General features: G+C 40.1%; 1 protein-coding gene and 1 pseudogene across 1 annotated transcript; both read left to right on the top strand.

The window, feature by feature from the left end:
* The first annotated feature begins 267 nt into the window (after window positions 1-267).
* LOC118396225 (zinc finger protein 239-like) lies at window positions 268-2,166 on the top strand (annotated as a pseudogene).
* A 10,073-nt stretch (window positions 2,167-12,239) lies between these two features.
* On the top strand, window positions 12,240-16,392 carry LOC118396527 (zinc finger and SCAN domain-containing protein 2-like). The gene is made up of 2 exons (XM_035790782.2): window positions 12,240-12,526; window positions 14,831-16,392. Exons 1-2 carry the CDS (start codon window positions 12,355-12,357, stop codon window positions 15,817-15,819), a joined length of 1,161 nt encoding a protein of 386 aa, XP_035646675.1. The 5' UTR covers window positions 12,240-12,354; the 3' UTR covers window positions 15,820-16,392.
* The last annotated feature ends 455 nt before the right edge of the window (window positions 16,393-16,847 follow it).

Genomic DNA, 16,847 nt, shown 5'->3' with positions numbered 1-16,847 from the left:
ACAAGATCAAGGATGTCTGCCGTGGAGGTTGAAGAATGGATGTGTGTGGGCTCGTTGGTGTTGAGGATGGCCAGGTTTGTGCTGTCGAGGATATCCCTTAATACTCTTCCTGAGTGATTTGTAGTATTACAGTTGAAGTCGATGTGTTTGGCATTAAAATCTCCCATTATGATGGTACGGCCATTGTTGTCTGCAAGTGCAGGGCTAGCTGTGAGTATTTAACCAATCAGAGAATGCGTGATCAGTGCATGGGCAGTGGTGGGGTGCATGTGGGAAGAGTCTGATTGGCTGAAGCCACAAGCTGGGGTGATCGATAACTCTCACCTGAGGGGGAGAGCTAGACTACACGGTGCCAGACAAATGTAGATAACATACACGCTGGAAATTAGACCCATAGCGTCCTCGGCACGGGGATTCTGTAACACCTTGGATGCCCTACTTCTTGAAGTTTGCAGTTCAAAACATACTTTTTTTTGCCCTTTAGTGTGTGTACTTTATACTTGGGATATCACTTTTTAACATGAAAAATTACAACAACAAAAACAAAATTGCTGGAAGACGTCTTTAAGATTTGAATTAACATGGGGTGTATTCTATCCGAAACTAGTAACACCACCATCTAGTGGTCAGATCCTGGTAATATCCGATTGTATGATTGGACATAAACCTAACAAATTCAATGCCTAATTTCTCTGAACAGGGGAAATAAACATCCCTAAATTCACTGAGGACACATTACATAGCTTGAATAAGCAATCCTCCAAGCCACAGGTTTATACTACTTGTCAAACACAGAGTATTATATACTGGCCATTGGGGTGTGGTTTGGGGGTGTCTGTGGGTGAATTTTCCTTATTGTTAGGAAGAGGTTTTGTCCAAATCGGGCATTGGGTATTATAGTTATTGAATATTTATATGAATCCTATAAACTGAAATAGTAAATTTGGGTGCAATCAATTAGCTTAATTTCTCATATGGGTGGCTTTCAACAAAATAATGTTTCAGAAATGCTAATCTTGTCTGTTTCTAACTATAGAAATGATTTTAGAACAATTTGAGATGGTGGTTGTCAGTTCTCTTTCTTGTGCTTGGAGATGGAACTACTCAGAAGGGAATTATTGCAGGATTACCCCCCGCCTGGTGTCAGCATCGAGTTCTTCCTCCAGCAGCTCACTCACTCTCTCTGAAGCAGAGATTCCCCCTGAACAGCAGCACTGTGAGCAGAAGTAGAGACTCAGTCTAGTGCAGGAGGACCCAGAGCCCACACAGATCAAAGAGGAACAGGGGGAACTCAGTCTTGAGACTCAGTCAGGAGGAAGAGCAGCCTCAAGGACTTGAGGCTCACACTAAAGACTCCATATTCATTCCTGCTTATGATGAGGACCCAACTCAACCCTCACATCCCTATCAAGTCCAAAAGGAAGGAAACAGAGAGAGAGACACTCTACCCAGCACTACAACTGAACAGATCAAAACAGAACCTGATGGAGAGGGCTACGGAGAATCAGAACCAACCAGTGCCTTTTAGCCCCTCTCTGCAGTAAATCCATAACGTTCTGCAGCTCAGAGTGAAAACAGTGAAAGTGGGATGGAAACTGGCGGGCCTCCGTCAGGTTTTAAGTCAGTCAAATCACAGAGAATAAAGATGGTAAAATTACAAAGCTCCCTTATCAACACTAAGGATAACAAATCCACAGTTGTCCCTCCTGAAATCACCCAGTCAAAGTCAAGCTAACCCCTGTTGTAAATTGTGTGGCACATCTTTTCATCACATGGGCTCATTGTTTGAACATGTTCAAACTCATACTAAGTATAAAGAACAGCTTTGTGGCGTGTGTGGGAAACATTTTCAGTCCACAGAAAGCATGAAAGATTACCTCAACTCACATTGCACCTAGGTTTTGTTGTTATGTTTGTAGTGAATGGTTCACCTTCAACAATAAGCTGATAATGCACATGAGAAGGCACACAGGGGAGAAATCTTTTCCCTGCCCTGATTGTGGTGCATCCTTCAATCAGAATGGTCTGAAAATACACATGAAGAATTACACAAAAAAGAAACCACATCACTGCCCTTATTGTGGCAAAGGATTCAGCAACAGCAGCGATCTGAAAGAAAAACACATTACGATTCACACAGGGGAGAAGCCATTTTGGCTGCCCTGATTGTGACAGTGTTACTGTAATTTAATTATACCAATATGTATTCATTAATTAATTTAATTCCCTTAATCTATTTTATGAGAATTTGTAAGATTCTTGTTTGCATAAAATAGACAGAGACCAGTCTTTTCAATAATAGGTAACAGAATTTATTCTCGGAGCGCGCTGCCACGTTACCACGAGCAACAGTTTATATACAATAACATGACGTCATTTCATTGCTTATCAGAATCCCCTCCTCTCGACCGGGACAAAGGGAACTTTAAAAGTTCATTCTGAGTTCATTCTGACCCCCGTAGCACATACACAGGACACACAACATAACTGAATTAACTTTTGACCCCTCAACATTATCGATCACCACTTAGCTGACAGTTCTAACTAACACAGAACCTAGGAATGCACTCACAGCCTTATCTAAAACACCCTAGAGCTCAGTTTTGTCGGTTCAACCATAGGTTAAACTACCTTATCTGCTTACTTAATCCACAACCCATTAGTTTCTGCCTAGTTGGAATGGTGTTCATTAACTTTAATTACTCCTTGTCCGTGTCACACAATCCCTTCATATGAACTCATATTGTTAATCAGATATAATAAACACAGAGTATAAGTTTACTTAGTTGCAGTTCCATTTAAAACGATTTGTTCAGTCATTTAATCATCATTTTCCTAACACAAAGGATTCAGAGTTGCCAGTAATCTGCACATGAAGATTCACACAGGGGAGACAGAAGAATCCTGAAAGTGCACATAAGGCACGTGTCAAACTCCGTCCTCGGCTGGCGAAGGGTCTGCAGGTTCTCTCTCCTCCCTTGTACTTGATTGATGAACTAAGGTCACTGATTTTTAAATAACTCCCCTCAACTGGTTGTCTAGGTCTTAATTGAAAGGGAGGGGGGGAATGCAGACACTAGGCCCTCCGCAGAATGAGTTTGACACCCCTGACATGAGGACTCACAGGGGAGAGACCACACTGATGTCCTCATTGTACAAAATGCATTTCCTAATCAGTTACACTGAATAACAATCAAAGGCACACGGAGGAAGCACAGTGTATCATACAATGCTTTCTCTGTGTCTGATTGTTATTCGGTGTAACCATTGAACATACAAGTGCAATAATGGCAGCTTTTTTAAATGATAGAATTCTTACAGAGGTGCATCACTGGGGCTGAAATCCCTGCCGTTCAGGACCTATATACCAGGTTATGACAGAGGAAGGCCCTAAAAATTGTCAGACTCCAGCCACCCAAGTCATAGACTGTTCTCTCTGTTATCGCACGGCAAGCGGTACTGGAGCGCTAAATCTGGAACCAAAAGGCTCCTGAACAGCTTCTACCCCCAAGTTAAAAGACTGCTAAATAGTTAACCAAATAGCTACTCAGACTATCTCCATTGACCCTTTTTGCACTAACTATTTTTGATTCTATGCACACACACTGGACTCTACCCACTTACTCACACTAACACTCCACCACACATAATACTTACAGACAGGCATCCACTTCCACACTCATCATATACGCTGCTGCTACGGTCTTATCTATCCTGTTGACTCGTCCCTTTACCCCTACCAATATGTTCATATCTACTTCAATTACCTCGTACCCCTGCACATAGACTCGGTACTGGTATCCCTTGTACAGTACCAGTCCAAAATTTGGAAACACCTACTCATTCAAGGGTTTTTCTTTATTTTTCCTATTTTATACATTGTAGAATAATAGTGAAGATATGAAAACTATGAAATAACACATACGGAATCATGTAGTAACCGGAAAAATTTATTTTCTACATTTGAGATTCTTCAAAGTAGCCACCCTTTGCCCTGATGACAGCTTTGCACACTCTTTAGCATTCTCTCAACCAGCATCATGAGGTATTCACCTGGAATGCATTCAATTAACAGGTGTGCCTTGTTAATTTGTGGAATTTATTTCCTTCTTAATGCATTTGAGCCAATCAGTTGTGTTGTGACAAGGTAATGGCGGTATACAGAAGGATAGCCCTATTTGGTAAAAGACCAAGTCCATATTATGGCAAGAACAGCTAAAATAAGCAAAGAGAAACAACAGTCCATCATTACTTTAAAACATGAAGGTCAGTCAAAAACATTTCAAGAACTAAAAACCATCAAGTGCTATGATGAAACTGGCTCTCATGAGAACTGCCATAGGAAAGGAAGACCCAGAGTTACCTCTGCTGCAGAGGATAAGTTCATTAGAGTTTACCAGCCTCAGAAATTGCAGCCCAAATAAATGCATCACAGTTCAAGTAAAATATACATCTCAACATCAACTGTACAGAAGAGACTGTGTGATTCAGGCTTTCATGGTCGAATTGCTGCAAAGAAACCAACCCTAAAGGACACCAATAAGAAGAGACTTGTTTGGGCCAAGAAACACGAGACATGTACATTAGACCGGTGGAAATGTTAGATTTTTGGTTCCAAACGCTGTGTCTGTGAAACGCAGAGTAGGTGAACGGATGATTTCTGCATGTGTTGTTCCCACCGTAAAGCATGGAGTAGGTGTGATGATGTGGGGGTACTTTGCTGGTGACACTAAGATTGAATTAGAACTCAAGTCACACTTAACCAGAATGGCTACCACAGCATTCTGCAGCGATACGCCATCCCATCTGGTTTGTGCTTGGTGGGACTATCATTTGTTTTTCAACAAGACAATGACCCAAGACACCTCCAGGCTATGTAAGGGCTATTTGACTAAGAAGGAGAGTGATGCGGTGCAGCATCAGATGACCTGGCCTCCACAATCACCCGACCTCAACCCAATCGAGATGGTTTGGGATGAGTTGGACCACAGAGTGAAGGAAAAGCAGCCAACAAGTGCTACGCTTATGTGGGAACTCCTTCAAGACTTTTGGAAAAGCATTCCAGGTGAAGCTGGTTGAGAGAATGCCAAGAGTGTGCAAAGATTTCACCAAGGCACTTTTGGAAGAGCATTCCAGGTGAAGCTGGTTGAGAGAATGCCAAGAGTGTGCAAAGCTTTCACCAAGGCAAAAGCTGGCTACTTTGAATAATCTCAAATATATCTTGATTTATTTAACACTTTTTCAGTTACTACATGATTCCATATGTGTTATTTCATAGTTTTGATGTCTTCACTGTTATTCTACAATGTAGAAAATTGTAAAACTAAAGAAAAACCCTTGAATGAGTATGTGTCCAAACTTTTGACTGGAACTGTATATAGTCAACCTATCATTGCTCAATATATTCCTCGTGTTACTATTCTTAAATTGTTTTATTGTATTCTGCATTGTTGGGAAGGGACCATAATTAATCATTTCAATATTTGTCTACACCTGTTGTTTACGAAGCATGTGACAATACACATTTGATTTGATTTGAATAAAGGGTGGATGTCATGTTTTGGCTAATAAATGTACTAAAATGTGAATAAAGTTTCAACTTTCAAATGGTATCACAAAGATGATGTGGTGACCCACACATCAAATAATGTCGACTTGAGAGGGAATATCCATTGTTATAAATTAAACTGTCAATCTTCCATGGAAACCCTATTGGAATCATAGAAATATAGATAATAGAATAGACATTCCCATTCAAATTGACATTCGACAGTGGGTGGACCGGTGGCCATCTTACTGGCATTAATTGGAAGTTAAAATGTCAATTTAATTTCAATGATGGAGCATCTAAATTGCAGTGGTCTGAAGGGATAGGTCCATTCTATGAATTATATTTCTATGATTGAAATGACACCTACACTGTATTCAAGATAATGCTGTATCTTACCCGAAGATGGGGCCCCAAAAAATATTTCAGATGATGTAAAATAGGATCTAAGCTACAGCATTTGTGAAAGAGAACAAAACAATTAAAATGTTTTAACTTTATTTCAATATATCATAGAATACTTTGGCAACAACCCTGTTTTGTAAGCTTTGAAATGAAATCAAACTCAACCGTTTATCTTTTTTTAGCGATGACGACATGGATGTCTCATGGTCGGGTGGGGTTTATGCAAAATAGGTCAACTTTGAGCACCTCTATCTCCTGAATGTTTTAGAGATCAGGTCAAAAAAGTCACTTTCTGACCACTTCCACCATGAGCATGTATGAAAGTTTTCGTTCAAATCAAAAATGGGTGCAGTCAGAAAGTGATTGAAATCATATTGAATGACCCGCAGGAAGACTCTTGGGTGGATAAGATATGACTGAATTGCTGCTTGAACATCAGAACTCCCCATTGCTGTCTAAAAGAGTGTAATTGGTGGAGTTTTTTTTCTGAGCAACAGGAGTGCCTGTCCTCGTTTTGCACATAAAACATGTTTTTGTTTTGGGAGTAAAATTTGTCAATATGTTGAAATAGGCTACATTATATCTGTTTTGATGTTGTTACTTTGTGTTTATGTGCCCTCTGGTTTCTATATAAGCTGAGAGAATCTTAAACACACCAATTGTTTTGTCAGGATCTGTGCCCTTGATGTCAATATCCACTTTGCGGGAATGTTTATTTTTATAGAGTTTTTGCATGTTTTGACTAACATTAAGACAATTGATATGATGAGCCCAAGTGAACTATTCATATAAATGAACCTTCTGAAACAAGTTTTATTTTTCATCCAGAGATTGTAGGTTTTAAATACAAAGTATTACAGAATACATGTTGATAATGTCTTCACATGCACTCTTCTCTTTCTTCTGACAGTTTTGCATGATTATATAAAAACTCAAAAATATTAATGTCATTGAAGTGTCTGATCACCAATTCATACAATGTGTTATGTTTGTAAAGCACTATAAAAAAGGCCAATCAAGTTACATTTAACTGAGGTTCTTAGTTGCTTGGGGTATGATTGGACTATTTTGATCATATTCTTGCGGGCCCTGAATATATTATTAATAATATAATATAATTATTTACTATAATATTATTGCCTATTTATCAAGGAAACGAGGATGCATTTTGCCCGTAGGCTATTTCAACAGGCTCTTCGAACTGTCCCAGTCGCACTCCACTCCAGCAGGTGGCGATAAGGATAAACGTATTGACCCGCGCACGACCAAGAGGGCACATTTTTTTCCTTGTTGATGCAACGTATTATTGTATCGCTGATGCCGCATGTGATGAACAAAACGTATCTCCTAAGCCTGTGTTTACCACAGACATTATTCGTCGTTTATACAAAACCCCTACAAAAACGCCATTAATATCTTTATAGGCTTTGTCCAACGAACCCTGGCGGAGTTGGTGCCTGCAAAAAGACACCGTTACTATTTCTCTCTCTTTTAGCGTCATGAAAGCAACATTAGTGTGCTGGCACAAATATTAACACTTCCGGTTCAGATTTGGCCTTCAAAATAAAGGTATGCGGTAAAACGCTGATTTCGTATACACAGCTAATCATTTTTGCAGCTTTGCATAGTACGTAATCTTAAATTAATATTACAAAATTATAACTACATCGGGGAAAAATCTAAACTAAAGGGAATTACTACTTTTAAATAAGATAAATACTATAAAGTGGAGAACAATGAGAAATGGTTGGAGCCTGTACATGGTGTTATTTCTTGAAAAAGTGTGGTCTAAATACCCAGCAGACTTTTCTACTCCACATCAAAACTATGAAATAACACATGGAGTCATGTAGTAAGCAAAAACGTGTTAAACAAATCTAAATATATATTATATATATATATTCTTCAAAGTAGCTTCCCTTTTCCTTGATAACAGCTTTGCATTCCCTCTACCAGCTTCACCTGGAATGCTTTTCGAACAGTCTTGAAGGATTTCCCATATATGTTGAGCTTTCCCACATATGCTGAGCATGTGTTGGATGCTTGTCCTTCTCTCAGCGGTCCAACTCATCCCAAACCATCTCAATTGGGTTGAGGTCAGATGATTGTGGAGGTCAGGTCATCTGATGCAGCAGACCTTGGTCAAACAGCCCTTACACAGCCTGGAAATGTGTTTTGGGTCATTGTTCTGTTGAAAAACAAATGATAGTCCCACTAAGCACAAACCAGATGGGATGCTGTATCACTACAGAATGTTGTGGTAGTCATGCTGGTTAAGTGTGACTTGAATTCTAAATAAATCAGCAAATCAGTGTCACCAGCAAAGCATCCCCACACCTCCTCCTCCATGCTTCACGGTAGGAACCGCCATTTTTGGGTGTCTGACGCACAATTTTGTGCGAAAAAAAGTTGAACATCGCCAAATGCATCAGTTAAATGTGTAATTAAATGTGCAATAAAATATCGTGCCTAGGCCAATTTAATGAAACCCTGGCTGTTGCAACAAACTGCAAAACAAGGAATCTCCGATTCCCCACTGAGCTCCTTTTTGGAAATGGCAAGTTCCATAAACGCATATCAAGGGCAAGTGCACTGCCCAGCAGCTGACATCAGCAAGATGGGGGGGCCTTTTCATTAGGAGGGACGTCTAACGTGGATCACTAAAATAATGATTTGGCTATGATCACATTTCCTCAATTTAAATATTAGGCCTATGGCTGGGGAAACGTAAACATTTGGCAGCCAGGCACAAGTGATCAGTGTAGCCTTTTATCATCTAGACTTTTAGTGTGCGAGTTCACTAATTATTTCTGTCAATTCAGAAAGTTTCCTAAAGTAGCCTGTCTGGACTACATCAATTAATAAGAGAAGATGGACAAATAATATAACTTAACCGCATGTTCCTTAACGTTGCCATGGAAAATGTTCATGTTGTTTCCAACTATCAATTAGCAACTGCGCCATAAACCATTGAGATAGACGAACGGCCAGTCTTTTTGGCAAATGACAAGGAGTGGAATGTTAGCTAAAAAGACTGGTACCCAGGCTAAAGGATCATAGATCACAATACAAAAAAAAGAGGATGAGCATGAAGGGTAATTATAGCTAATTACAACGTAAGGCCTTATATTTCTTCAGAGTCAGGGGATGTTTTGGAGCTGTTTTTAATGTGGGGAAGGCTTTTCCCTCCAGGCTGCTGGTGCTGAGGGTTGCTGAACCCTATATTTACATGGTGAATTCTTTCACAAACATGGAATCTCTGATTTGCAGATTTGTTTTTCAACTGGTCCAGGTTCATATTTATATCCAAAAATCTTAGTTTACATTGACGCGTTATGTTCAGTAATGTTTTGCCTCAAAAACATCAAGTGATTTTGCAGAGAGCCACATCAATGTACAGGAATACTCATCATAAACTTTGATGAAAGATACAAGTATTATGCATATAATTAAAGATATACTTCTCCTTAATGCAACCGCTGTGTCAGATTTCAAAAAAGCTTTACAGCAAAAGCACACCATGCAACAAAAGTCAGAAATAGCATTATAAATATTCACTTACCTTTGATGATCTTCATCAGAATGCACTCCCAGGAATCCCAGTTCCACAATAAATGTTTGTTTTGTTCGATAAAGTCCATCATTTATGTCCAAATACCTCCTTTTTGTGTTCACACGTTTAGTCCAGTAATCCAAATGCACAAGGAGCGAGCACTTAGTCCAGACGAAAAGTCAAAAAAGTTATATTACAGTTCGTAGAAACATGTCAAACGTTGTATAGAATCAATCTTTAGGATGTTTTTATCATAAATCTTCAATGATGTTTCAACCAGACAATTCCATTGTCTTTAGAAATGAAAAGGAACAGAGCTCGTGCTCAAGGCTTTCTGCTAGAACCCTGATTCAAACAGCTCATATTCTCTCCCCTTTCATAGTAGAAGCCTGAAACAACGTTCTAAAGACTGTTGACATCTCGTGGAAGCCGTAGGAAGTGCAATCGGACCAAATTTACACTGTATATTGGATAGGCAATCACTTGAAAAACTACAAACCTCAGATTTCCCACTTCCTGGTTGGATTTTTCTCAGGTTTTCACCTGCCATATGAGTTCTGTTATACTCACAGACATCATTCAAACAGTTTTAGAAACTTCAGAGTGTTTATCCAAATCTACTAATAATATGCACATCTTAGCTTCTGGGCCTGCGTAGCAGGCAGTTTACTCTGGGCACGCTTTTCATCCGAACGTGGAAATAGTGCCTCCCAGCCATAAGAAGTTAAAAAATAAAGATTGTTTGAAACCACCAAGACTCTTCCTAGAACTGGCTGCCCGGCCAAACTGAGCAATCAGGGGAGAAGGATCTTGGTCAGGGAGGTGACCAAGAACCCGATGCTCACTCTGACAGAGATCCAGAGTTCCTCTGTGGAGATGGGAGAACCTTCCAGAAGGACAACCATCTCTACAGCACTCCACCAATCAGGCCTTTATGGTAGAGCGGCAAGATGGAAGTCACTCCTCAGTAAAAGGCACATGACAACCCGCTTGGAGTTTTCCAAAATGCACCTGAAGGACTGTCAGACCATGAGAAAAAAGATTCTCTGGTCTGATGAAACCAAGATGGAACTCTTTGGCCTGAATGCAAAACATTACGTCTGGAGCAAACCTGGCACCAACCCTATGGTGAAGCATGGTGATAGCAGCATCATGCTGTGGGGGTGTCTTTCAGTGGCAGGGACTGGGAGACTCGTCGTGGTTGATGGAAAAATTAACGGAGCAAAGTACAGAGAGATCCTTGATGAAAATCTGCTCCAGAGAGCTCAGGACCTCAGACTGGGGTGAAGGTTCACCTTCCAACAGGACAACAACCCTGAGCACACAGCCAAGACAAGCAGGAGTGACTTCGGGACACGTCTCAATATCCTTGAGAGGCGCAGCGAGAGCTTGGACTTGAAGCCGATCGAACATCTCTGGAGAGACCTAAAATAGCTGTGCAGCGACGCTCCCCATCCAACCTGACAGAGCTTGAGAGGATCTGCAGAGAAGAATGGGAGATACTCCCCAAATACAGGTGTGCCAAGCTTGTAGCGTCATACCCAAGAAGACTCAAGGCTGTAATCACTGCCAACGGTGCTTCAACAAAGTGCTGAGTAAAGGGTACTTATGTGAATGTGATTTTCAGGTTGTTTTTTTAATACATTTTCAAAAATTTCTAAAATCCTGTTTTTGCTTTGTCATTATGGGGTATTGAGTTTAGATTAATGGGGGAAAAAACTATTTAATCCATTTTAGAATAAGGCTGTAAAGTAACAAAATGTGGAAAAAGTCAAGGAGTCTATACTTTCCGAATGCATTGTATATGCCATGTTTTTTTGTCAATTCACTTTTTGAAAATCAAGGCTTGAGATATTGGCCCCACACAAGGAAAACAGTAACAAATCTAGAAATAACAATATATTAGTTATAACGAGGCTAAGAGCCTTAATTACTTCCTGTCAGCTCCTTCCTCTCTAAAAACAAAGGAAGTTCCTCAGGAGTGGAGTTCAGCACTTTGGGCACAGAGATCCTTTCGTCTTTTCTAAGGCGAGTTTCAATTTCCTGTCTGTTTTTTTTTTTTAGATATAGGGGAAACATGCAGTGTATAAATGTGTTACTGTGTGTAACTTAACAGTCATTCACCATACAGTCTGACAAGATGTCATGATGAAAATGCCTTGAGAAATGTAAAACATTTTGTAGAATAAAATAACTATAAAAGATAAAGTAAACACAAACAGCAACATTCACACGACAGATACAAATGCTTACAAGGTGTACAAGATAAATGTAAGTCACACAAATATTTTTCTATTTTTAAACCCGTACTGATGCCAGTACAATACTGTTAGCGGCTCTTGGGTTTCATAGGTAAAGACCCCAGTCTACACCCTTATGGCAGTATTGTATATGGATGTTCAGTGGATGTGTTAACTTTAGATTGAACATGTAATAATTACCCCTCTTAAGTGTGCTATTCCTTTATACAGTTAGCTAGCTAAAGTTAAAAGTAGCTGATAAGTAATCTTGACAAGTGACATGGACAATTAAAGAGCAGGTTGTCAAAAAGTCTTGTACATTTTTGGGGTTAAAATATTTGATTTAGTATATTTCTATGGTGGCCTTGAATCCGTCTTCATACTAATCGACAAAAGCATACATGGCTAACGTTAGCTAGCTAGCGAAATAATCAAATAGCTAACTAATTTAAATACAGGTTATTGACACGATTATACTACTACGTGGGGACTTTTACTTTGAATTTTTGTCGAAATTCCGTGATCCGGAAGTACTTTTTTAGTGTTGCGGAATTTCAGACGATTAAAATAACACAGCTCGCTAGCTACTCATCTTGCATTATCTAAATATGTCTAAAATACAGTTGTTGAGAGTTTTTCTCTACGATAGATTAACAGCTGCCGCTGAGGAGATATTCGAGGTCGTTGAAAAAACCATAGCAGAGAATCAGGAGGAAGTTGTCCGTCTACAGAGGCTACTCGACATTGTTCTTCAACCTGAGATAAAGCAAGACAGAGCAGGTTTGTTACTCATTACTTATGTCAAACTTACTTAACCTTCATTTTATGAAACACAAGGAGCAATGTCAAAGATAGTTATTTTTGAGAGGAAGTGTACCTGTAGTAGGTAGGTCTAAATGTCATAATGCAGTGTTTCCCCTATATTCATTTAGCAGTGGTGGCCCACCCCAGCTAAATTTTTGCCACTGCTGCAAAACATATATTTGATACATACACTCACTCACCGGCCAGTTTATTTTGTACACCCATCTAGTACCAGGTAAACCAGCTTTTTCTTGTTTTTAGCTGATAGGAGTGGAACCTGTGGTTGTCTGCTGCAATTGCCCATCCATTCTGCACACCACTGTGGTACTGCATCGTTATTTGCCTGTTTGTGGCCCGCCTGTTAGCTTGCATGATTCTTGCTATTCTCTTTCGACCTCTCCCATCAATGAACCGTTTTCACCAATAGGACTGCTGTTGACTGGATGCTTTTTTGTTTGTCGCTCCATTCTCGGTTGTCGTGGGCGAAAAGCCCAGGAGGGTGGCCTTTCTGAGACCATAGATCCCATTCTAGCCTTCAGTCGAACAGTAACTGAACACCTCGATGTCTGTCTGCCTGCGTTATACAGGAAGACACAGGCATGTGACTGACTGTCTGTAGAAGCGAACGGGGTGGAAGTCTACAGGAACAGCTAGCTTGTCATTGCACTCTTCCACCCTACCCATCATATCCAATTTTATTTGTCATATGCGCCGAATACAACAGGTGTAGGAGGTGTAAACTTTACCGTGAAATGTTTACTTACGAGCCCTTTCTCAACAAAAGTAAGAATAATTAGCATAAAAGGAAAAAGTAACACAATAAAATAACAATAATGAGATGATTTACAAAGGGTACCGAGTGTACAGGGGTACGAGTTGAGTTAATATGTATGTATGTCGGTAGGGGTAAAAGTGACTGTAATCAGGATAGATAATAAACAGAGTAGCAGCAGAGTATGTGAAAGTGTTTCTACACTACCGTTCAAAAGTTTGGTGTCACTTAGAAATGTCCTTGTTTTTGAAAGAAAAGCCCTTTTTTTTTGGTCCATTTAAAATAACATCAAATTGATCAGAAATACAGTGTAGACATAGTAAATGACTATTGTAGCTGGAAACGGCTGATTTTCTTTTCATGGAATATCTACATAGGCGTACAGAGGCCTGTTATAAGCAACCATCACTCCTGTGTTCTAATGGCAGCGCAAACAGGCTCTAGCCAAAATAGAAAGAGGAGTGGGAGGCCCCGGTGCACAACTGAGCAAGAGGACAAGTACATTAGTGTCTAGTTTGAGAAACAGACGCCTCACAAGTCCTCAACTGGCAGCTTCATTAAATATTACACGCAACACTCCAGTCTCAACGCCAACAGTGAACTCCAGGATGCTGGCCTTCTAGGCAGTTCCTCTGTCCAGTGCCTGTGTTCTTTTGCCCATCTTAATCTTTTATTTTTATTGGCCAGTCTGAGATATGTATTTTTCTTTGCAACTCTGCCTAGAAAACCAGCATCGCCTCTTCACTGTTGACGTTGAGACTGGTGTTTTGTGCACAAGGGCTTCCCACTCCCTTTTCTATTCTGCTTAGCGCCAGTTTGTGCTGTTCTGTGAAGGGAGTAGGTCACAGCGTTGTACCAGATCTTCAGTTTCTTGGAAATTTCTTGCATGGAATAGCCTTCATTTCTCAGAACAAGAATAGACTGATGAGTTTCTGGCCATTTTGAGCCTGTAATCAAACCCACAAATGCTGATGCTCCAGATACTCAACTAGTCTAAAGAAGGCCAGTTTTATTGCTTCTTTTATCATGACAACAGTTTTCAGCTGTGCTAACATAATTGCAAAAGGGTTTTCTAATGATCAATTAGCCTTTTAAAATGCTAAACTTGGATTAGCTAACACAACGTGCCATTGGAACACAGGAGTGATGGTTGCTGAAAATGGGCTTCTGTACCCCTATGTAGATATTCCATTAAAAATCTGCCGTTTTCAGCACAATAGTCATTTACAATATTAAGAATGTCTACACTGTATTTCTGATCAATTTTATGTTATTTTAATGGACAACAAAATGTGCTTTTCTTTCAGAAACAAGGCCATTTCTAAGTGACCCCAAACTTTTGAACGGTAGTGTATGTGTGAGTGTGTGTGCCGTCAATATCCATGTGTGTGTGTGAGTCCAGTGAGTGTGCATAGAGCCAGTGCAAGAGAGTCACTGCTGAAAAAAATCCTAGGATAAACCTTGGCATAATGTCAGCACTGATTTTCATTCTTTCTCCTTTACCCCAGACCTCCAGCAGCTCTGTCTCTCTGTCTCTGAAGTGGAGATTCTCCCTGAGCAGCAGCACTGTGAGCAGGAGTGGAGCCCCAGTCTGAGGCATGAGGACCCAGAGTCCACACAGATCAAAGAGGAACGTGGGGCCAGTCAGGAGGAAGAGCAGCCTCAAGGGCTTGAGGCTCACACTAAAGACTCCATTTTCACTCCTGCTTATGATGAGGACCCAACTCAACTCTCACATCCCTATCAAGCCCAAAAGGAAGGAAACAGAGAGAGAGACACTCTACCCAGCACTACAACTGAACAGATCAAAACAGAACCTGATGGAGAGGACTACGGAGAATCAGAACCAACCAGTGTCTTTCAGCCCCTCTCTGCAGTAAATCCAGACTGTTCTGCAGCTCCGAGTGAAAACAGTGAAAGTGACAGTGGGATGGAGACTGGCGGGCCTCCGTCAGGTTTCAAGTCAGTCAAATCACAGAGAATAAAGATGGTAAAATTACAAAGCTCCCTTATCAACACGAAGGATAACAAATCCACACCGTTCCACCTGAAATCACCTAGGCAAGGTCATGCTACTCCTGGTTGTTGTAAGGTGTGTGGCAAGTATTTTCATTACATGGGCTTATTATTTAAACATGTTCAAACTCACACAAACGATAAAGAATCACTTTGTGGAGTGTGTGGAAAGCATATGGCGTCAACAGAAAGTATGAAAGATCACCTCCAAACTCACATTGCAGCTAGGTATTGTTGTCATGTTTGTAGTAAATGGTTCACCTTAAACAGCAATCTGATCGTGCACATGAGAAGCCACACAGGGGAAAAAACGTGTCACTGCCCTGTTTGTGGCAAAGGATTCAGCACCAGCGGCGATCTGAAGAAACACATCCGGATTCACACAGGGGAGAAGCCGTTTCGCTGCCCTGATTGTGGCAAAGCATTCAATCAGAGTGGAAATCTGAAATATCATAGAAAGTCCCACACAGGGGAGAAATGATATCGTTGCAGTTGTTGTGACAGATGTTTCAGGATTGACACACATCTTAAAAGTAGACAAGGACTCACGGGGGAGACAAGTAAGATGCAATGATTGATGATATGCTCAAGTGGGCCAATTCATATCATGAATACTTCTGGAAATTATATTTTCTTCATCCTGGGATTGTATGTTTTAATCACTTTCCCACTCTACATTTACAAGTGCATTTATTCAGTACATTGGCCATGTTGCACCCATGGCTGTGCCCCTGCCCAGTCATGTGAAATCTGTAGATTAGGGCCTAATGAATTTGATTTCAATTGACTGATTTCCTTATATGAACTGTAACTCAGCAAAATCTTTGAAATTGTTGCATGTTGCATTTATATATATTTATTATTTTTTATTTTTTTCAGTATATCTGCATACATGTATAATACTTAAATGCTCATGTGTGACATGTAGTATTAAAATGTTTATTACAAATATGTCCCTTCTATGTTAACATTATGTGTTAACTTGTTACGGGAATTCAGTGATCCTTGTAGTCATGGTAATAAAGCAGTAGAACAAACTACACTAAACACTCAACTTAAATGTAATGCTATTCATTTCATTGTTTTTCTTTCATCACTTCTCAATTCAGCCATTTGACTGTTTTACACCGTTCCCTCTTGTCCCTTTTGTTGCATCCAGGAAGTGGGTCATGACAGCATCTGCAGAGGGAAAGCAACAAATATAAAATAAAGAGCACATAGAACAGTTATGGGTTGTGTTTGGGGTCATGAAATGATCCAATTCAGTTTAATTTAAAAATCCTTGAACATGAATGCCCTATTTGCAATGATTGATTTGTAAATTTAAAGGATAGTTAACTTTTTTTACGCCTTAGTCAGTCGGATGGTTCCTTACCCTGAAAGTAGTCCATGGGCCAGGAGAAACTGTATTCCATTACTTAGAGTTGTTTAAATAACCACTGGCAACTTGAGGGGATTTGGCCACAAACTTTGAACTTTGACTAATTGCCCCCATCACCCCCATATTTT

This window comes from Oncorhynchus keta, chromosome 17 (assembly GCF_023373465.1).
Source record: "Oncorhynchus keta strain PuntledgeMale-10-30-2019 chromosome 17, Oket_V2, whole genome shotgun sequence".
NCBI lineage: Eukaryota > Metazoa > Chordata > Actinopteri > Salmoniformes > Salmonidae > Oncorhynchus > Oncorhynchus keta.
The sequence above is the reverse complement of the archived record's forward strand: the minus strand, read 5'-3'. Positions and strand labels throughout refer to the sequence as shown.

Bases quoted from the DNA above. Each gene is read 5' to 3' on its own strand.
- LOC118396527 (XM_035790782.2), top strand. From the start codon at position 12,355: ATGTCTAAAATACAGTTGTTGAGAGTTTTTCTCTACGATAGATTAACA. The intron at 12,527-14,830 runs GTTTGTTACTCA...CCTTTACCCCAG, and splicing joins GATAAAGCAAGACAGAGCAG to ACCTCCAGCAGCTCTGTCTC.